General features: G+C 42.9%; 1 protein-coding gene across 1 annotated transcript in view; it reads right to left on the bottom strand.

Annotated features, from left to right (window-relative positions):
* Positions 1-1,708: 1,708 nt before the first annotated feature.
* The window catches only part of Ttc32 (tetratricopeptide repeat domain 32), a 7,504-nt gene continuing 2,002 nt past the window's right edge, over positions 1,709-7,210 (bottom strand). The window contains exons 2-3 of the mRNA XM_005360593.1: positions 2,908-3,074; positions 1,709-2,044 (exon numbers count right to left, since the gene is read on the bottom strand). Of these exons, the coding sequence (XP_005360650.1) occupies positions 1,881-2,044; positions 2,908-3,074 (331 nt within the window). The 3' untranslated portion in view covers positions 1,709-1,880. The remainder of the gene's footprint in view (positions 2,045-2,907; positions 3,075-7,210) is intronic.

Below are 7,210 nucleotides of genomic sequence, written 5' to 3'. Positions count from 1 at the left end.
TGTTTTTCTGAGAAATGAAGAAACTTTGAGTGATAAAATGTAGCAAAGCAAATGAAAATGTTTTAACAAGTTTTCATTTTCATACTACATCTGATTCCAGTCGTGAGTAAAAAAGAGAGAGAGCATGAGCCAAGAGAAAATAAAATTGTTTAAGTATTACTTGATTCTCTGGGTGGAACTGTGTTTAGCTGTCCCAAGGTCAGGATAGCTTGTGTTCCTTTATTTTTATTTTTTAACAGAAAAGCCGTTTTAAAAGCAAGCTTTCTGCTTTCATACAACATTATAAATTCTTTTAATGCCCTTCCCAACAGAAATAAATCATTTTGGAAAATGTGAGCGATTACCAAAATAAAACTTTTCATTTCTGGCCTCCTCACCTAATTTCCCCTCGTACTCGTTCACCTGCGGGTTCTCCGAGGATTTCGCCATATGTTATTTACGAAAGACGAAGAGGGGATTTGCTGTCTCTCCTTCATGAGACCACTTCGAAACAAAGAGAAGAAAAAGAAAAAATCCAGTTAAGGGTAATGATAGTGATGGCATCTGAAACCAAGGGAGTTCTGCCGGCTGCGATGCCAGGCAAATGCGCACTCGACTCTCTCCAATGGGGGCAATTTCTGCCCAGAGCAAGCTTTCCCACAGCAGCAATAAACCAGTTTGGGAGACCTCAAGTTGAGGGTCTGTATCTTGGATGCCAAACCACAACAATAAAAACAAAGCTGTGCAAGGGACAGGCTGGCTTCGGCTGGCTTCCTCCGGGCTCTTCCCAGGTCCTGGGAGCCCTGCTGTTTGTTGGCAGAACCCAGAACAGAATCTTGAAGCTTTGCGTTAACGTGTGCTTTGGTAGCTCTGTCGCCTCCCTCTCCACCCTGCTCATTGCATGAAGACTTTGAGCAGGATTTAGCTTGTACTAAGTATTCGAGAAACGCGCTGGTGTCAATTATTATAGTCATCCAGAGACAGAAACTATATTTGATACTTAAACCTTTGCCCATCTTTCTAATAATTTTTATTTAAAAAAAAATCAAGCGCGGAAGAATTGTTTCCAACTGCTCTCTCATAAGCAAGTGCTTATTTTGAAGCCCAGGAGTCCTGTCTCTCGGCCCATTACCATATGTAAAGGGAGTGAGTTCTCAAAGAGGTGTGGAGAGAAAATGAGCAGGGATGACCCCAGAGGGAAAGAACAGAGACGGGAGAACTTGAGGCAATTATCTGAAGTCACGGGGAAAATGTGAACATGGCCTGGATATGCAGCACGCTAGCGTATTATTTTTACTAGGCGTTACAGTGGCGTGTGGCCATCAAGGATTGTCCTTACGAAAATGCGGGAGGAACTGTTTAGGGGTGAAGAACTGTGACGTCAGTATCTCATTCTCAAGTGGGTCAGCAAAACAATCTGTCTCGGTTTTGTCTTATTTTGTTGAGTTTTGTTTGAGGGCTCTATAGCCCAGGCTGGCCTCGAACTCACAGCAATCCTCCTGCCTCAGACTTTGAAGTGAAAAGTTTTGGTTTTAGCTACACAGAAAAAGCAAATGTAGTACATTCACTGGTGAACCTATGTGAGGCATTTGTGTCTGGACTGTATTCTTACCAGCAACCTTTCTCTGGGTAGAAAAAAAATTAAAAGTTGGGAATACAAACATGTGGTAAAAATAAAACCTTTAGTAAAAATAATACATATTGATTTAAATATTTTACAATAATAATGTACATTGATATTATTTATTTACTCTATTAAAAGATCTATCCAACATGATCTCTCCTTGAAATGAATAACTTTGATTAAACATATTATTTTACTTTCGCTTCTAAAATGTAGCCTCTTACATATAATCAAAAGTGTTCCACATGTATCTTAGTTGAGGTTTAAGGATCATGAGTTAAAATTTCAATAAATTAAAAGTTTCAGTACTTTTCTCAGAATTTCTTCTTTGTTTTTCTTCTTTGTCTAAAATAGTCTGTTTGAAGCTCAAAACAGCATCTTGAAACTCAGGATTGAGGTCCAGTGCCTTCTTGAAATCTTCCAGAGCTTCATCAAAGTACCCTATGTCAGAATCCCAGAGACAAACAGGAAAAAGAAAAGTTGAGGATTTCCACAACTGTACAGTCAAGTTTGGATATATAGATTTTCACATTTATGAGCTTTTAAAATTGCCTCTGAAAGGAAGCTGCCTCTCTCAAGTGCTCTAAGGTGGTCTGTCACAGTAATGTGTGCCCTTCTGAACAAGGGAGTCTAAAATCAGCACTGGAGGGTAGGGAAGGGTGCTCAGCACTCGTCTAACAAACATGAGGCCCTGGGTTCAACCTCTAACAAAACAAAACACCAAAACCACAGAAAATTAGCGATGGCTTCTATCAGACTTCATAGGTGGGCAGCATATAAACCATCATAAAATTTCCACAAAATTATATCACCCGTTTTACGTAGCTGCAGTAAAACTGAGAAATAGATTTTTTTTCTTTTTCTTTTCAATGGGAAACAATATCCAAAGCCCCGTTAAATTGGTTTTTAAGAATTTCACTTTGGACTGCCCCCTGCCTTTCAACTAGAAAGAATCACGGGCACACTTCAGCATTACCCTAATTTTTGAGGCTGGGAATGCGCAGGCGCAGAGTAACAGGGTCACCCTTGCTCCTGCGTCCAGGTCCCATTCCCACAGCAGGGCTCCGCTGTGGTCTATAATGCCTAGGAAATGCCTAAAAACAAAACAAAACCAAAAACCCTCAGGAACGCTTCCCTCATTCCTTAGCTCTAAACCTAAATTTCACCTAACTGTCAAACTTGATTCCTTCACAAGAACTGATCACTCTGAAGCAACGGAATACGGTCCGTGCGAAAAGAAAAGAAAAAGAAAAAAAGAGGGAGGGGGGAGAGAAACAAACAAACAAACCTTAAACAAACCTTACCCAGCCTGTAGCGTATCAAGCCCCTGTTGTAATACGGAACTTCAAAGTTGGGCAGGATTTCTATAGCAGATGTGTAGTCGTCCATGGCTTCATAAAAATCAACGCTGAAGTACTTGGTTTGCCCCCTGTTGTTATATGCGGTGGCCAAATCCTCGGGGCTGCATTTGCTTTAAACAAAAAGTCCACATTAAAAACACATTGTTCAACTCCCTTCACTTCCACTCTCATGTTCTTTAGGGCACTGTCAAACTCCACAGCCTACAACACACTGTGGAAAAGCTGAACCGCCAAGCTGAAGAAGCAAAAGGCGCTTGAGAAACGGAAATCCATTCCTGTTTAGAGCCATGGGTGCCTCTCCTGTGGCTACAGCACAACGTGGATTTGAAGTCCATGCATCTGAGAGTCTTCAAAGCCCCTGGTCGTTGCCTGCATGTTTTGCCCAATACTGAAATGATTGTTGAACATTTTTAGAGCCCACACTGGAGGGAATAAATACATCCTATCAAGGAAAGCCCGCCAAGGTAGCAGAGTGCTACAAACGTATCACAGTCAATTTAAATTTACTCACAAAATGTAAGTGGTCTTCAAACAATGAGATCTGAAATAATTTTCTGCCAGTAAAGAAACACGGTTAAGCAGTGGATAACCGTCAGTGGAATATTCCACACTTCTGTCCTTCCCATGAGCGCCCAGACACCCAGCAGCTGGTATGGACCTGTAGGAGCAGCCATCAGGTCAAAGCCTCCCCCACACTACCTACAACAAACTATCTTCACTGCTCCGAGTCAGGGCTATTTCTGTCTTCATTTCTGTCTTCCTTCCTTCCTTCCTTTCTTCCTTTCTTCCTTTCTTCCTTTTCTCTTTTTTGCCTAAAGTTGACTGTCAAATTTGAACCAAACAGAGGAACTACACATCAACCCATCTTCTGTTATACTTGCTGGTACAAAGTATAGTCCTCAGAAATATTGTTAACCGTAGTCATTTAGTTTTTTTTTTCCTGAAAAAAAAATGTGTATATAACACATATTATGTGTGTGTGAAGCAGGCACATGGAAAGAAGTAAATCCTCTGTGACATCAGTTCTCTCTCTCTCCACCTTTACATGGGCTCCAGGAATAGAACTCAGTTTCCAAGCTGGCACAGCAAGCACATATACCTGATGAGCCATATCGCTGGCCCATCTGCTGTTTCTCATGACATATCAATCCCTGAGGAAGCGGCTACTGCCACACACAGGGGTCCTTGCAGTTTATTTTGTTTGACTGTTTTGGTTTTTCAGCCTAGAATTCACTTTGTTGAGGCGGCTGGTCTCTGCCTCCCTAGCGCAAAGATGTCCCACCACGCCCACATGGTCCTGCAGTGCAGACTTCCTAACAGTGGGAGGAGCTGTGGCAACTTAAGAGACTTTGTTCTGTTCTGCCTGAGAAAGTCTGAGGGACACAAGGATGCCTCTGATGGCCACTAACACCACCTTTAAAGGATAAAGGACAGAACAGTGTGTCCTCTATCTGTTAGGTCACTAGCTGACCTGATGCTCCCACACTTCAGAAAAAAAAAATGCCACCTCCGGACTTTGGTAAAATTTTCATTATTCATTTGAGGTTCCAAAGCTTTGTTATAAATTCTAATCCTCAGATAACTGCAGAATGTTAAATTTCATTAAAGCCAATTCTAAAATCCTACTTTTCATGAAAGCAAACATTTTGTTTGCAGTCTTAAAGACATGGGCAGGGGCTGAAGAGTTGTCCCAACAGTTAAGAGCACTTGTTGCTCTTCCAGAGGACCCAGGTTCGATTCCCAGCAGCCCACATGTGATGGAGGAAGGTCATTGGTTAATTAATGAAGAAACTGCTTGGCCCAGATAGGTTAGAACATAGGTGGGTGGAGTACACAGAACAGAATGCTGGGAGGAAGAGGAAGTGAGGTAAGACACCTCAGACAGATCCCATAGCTCTGCTCTCTGAGGCAGACGCGATTAAGCTCTGACCCAGGATGGACGTAGGCTAGAATCTTCCCAATAAGCGCACCTTGGGGTGCTACACACATTATTAGAAATGAGCTAGTCCAGGTGAGAGAGTTAGCCGAGAAGAAGCTACATATAATGGGCCAAGCAGTGTTTAAAAGAATATAATTTGTGTGTTGTTATTTCGGGTAAAGCTAGCCGGTGGCGAGAGCTGGGTGGCGGAATGCAACCTGCAGCTCCTTCAACAGAATGGCGCCCGAAGTGGTAGCAGCAATTTCTTGGGTCTGCTTTGCTTGCTAAAGGCAAGCAAGCGCTCTCATCTAAGAGAAGCTTCCTGACTCAGCTTTAGCTGCAAAGCTTGCAGCTCTTTTAAGAGGTCCTGCCACAAAACACTTAAATGGTGTTGATGAAAAGCTGAACACACGTTTTTCGGTTTTCAGCCGTAGCAGGAAAAAAGCTGCGCTGCTGTAAAATGCCAGCTTTCTGGGCCATCCTGCCGGGGCAAATGCTGACTTGCAGCTTACTTGCTGGCAGGGACTTTGAAATGCCACAGAGTTGTGGCAATAAAAATGGCTCCAGCGGTACCTCAGCCATGAGGCTGGAAAGCTAAGGAATGGGCTGGATCCAGCCGTCAAAGCCACGGCTTTAGTCCTACCAGATATTGCTTGGTAAATTAAAGACTCATGTGGTCACAAAAAGAGAGATATTCAGTAAAAGAAAAATTCAAAGTTGAAGAAAACGTTTAAATGATTTACAGTGTGTTAAAAATATATGCAGGCTAAAAGTTAAAGTTCTTAAAGTAACAAACAAAAAAAAGGAAGAAAGAGAGTAGTTGGGTGTGGTAGTACACACCTTTAATCCCTGATAGGTTAGAACATAGGTGGGTGGAGTAAACAGAACAGAATGCTGGGAGGAAGAGGAAGTGAGGTAAGACGCCTCAGACAGATCCCATAGCTCTGCTCTCTGAGGCAGACGTGATTAAGCTCCGACCCAGGATGGACGTAGGCTAGAATCTTCCCGTAAGCACACCTCGGTGCTACACACATTAATAGAAATGGGCCAGGCAGTGTTTAAATGAATACAGTTTGTGTGCTGTTATTTCGGGGCATAAGCTAGCCAGGTGGCTGGGAGCAGGGCGGCAGGAATGCAACCCACAGCTCCTACTACACACGTGGTGGCTCACAACCATCTGTAACTTCAGTGCCAGAAAATCTAATGACCTCTCCTGGCCTCTGTGGATACTGCATGTACCTGATACACAGACACATATGTAGGCAAAAGACCCATACGATTTATAAGAAATCATTTTTTAAAGAGAGTGGGAGATGGGCCAACACATTGACTTTTATTATTATAATACTGATATTTTTTAAAGACAGTATTTCTTTTGGGAATTTATTTATTGTGTGTGTGTGGTGGGAGAACACATGCCACTGTGTATCTATAGGGGTCCTGCAGAGTCGGTCTCCTTCCAGCTTCACAGGCATTCCAGGGCCTGTGTATGGCAAGCACCTTTACTCACTGATATCCAGGATAGTATTATCTATACTGCATCTACCTAATCTAAATATGGAATTTTAGCATGCGATAACATTGGACAAGATAACTATCTGAAAAGTTAAATTACGGCTAAAGCTGCACCTTGGCTATTAAAAAAAAGACAAGTCACAGTGAAAAGCAGTCAAGGATTATAAACACTATTTCAAAAATGATTTAGCCACCCAGCATTTTAAAAAATAAATTTAACTTTCCAAAGGCATATTTAAGGGTACAAGTTGAACTGACAGACTTCAAGTTTTGAACTCTAAGGAAACTGATTTTACAGACGAGAAACCGGCCAGAGAAGAAGTGCCAGCAATACAGTGGTGCTGAGACTAGAGCATGAGCATGCTGAGCTCCTACCTACACCAGGCAGACATGGTTCTTGGGCTGAAACCTGCCAAGGGGGAAGAATAAGGAGCCCAAGTAGTGCCCACATACCTGTTGCTGCTTCTTAAACTTCCTGAGTGACAGCAATAGAAACAGAGTCCCCTGTGTTGGCCAGCCTTTTTCAGTGTGTGTGTGTATGGGGGGGGGGGGGAAATACTAACATCATTTTAGCATCTCTGTGTTAATAAAGTGTCAGTGGAGTGCTCTGCTTCCATTCATAACCCTTTCCCCCCAAGGCTGGCGGGGGGATGGGGAAGAGAGTCAGAAAAACTGCAAGAGCCTGGGGTTAAAACAGCGAAACTGTGATTTCTGCGCATGGCAGGGCCGCTGCACCCGTGACTCACTCAGACAAGCTGTGGTTGTCTGTACACCATCATGACAGTTAACACTCCAGCACGGGGGGGGGGGGGG

Source organism: Microtus ochrogaster, linkage group LG3, assembly GCF_000317375.1.
Source record: "Microtus ochrogaster isolate Prairie Vole_2 linkage group LG3, MicOch1.0, whole genome shotgun sequence".
Classification (NCBI taxonomy): Eukaryota; Metazoa; Chordata; class Mammalia; order Rodentia; family Cricetidae; genus Microtus; species Microtus ochrogaster.
The sequence above is the reverse complement of the archived record's forward strand: the minus strand, read 5'-3'. Positions and strand labels throughout refer to the sequence as shown.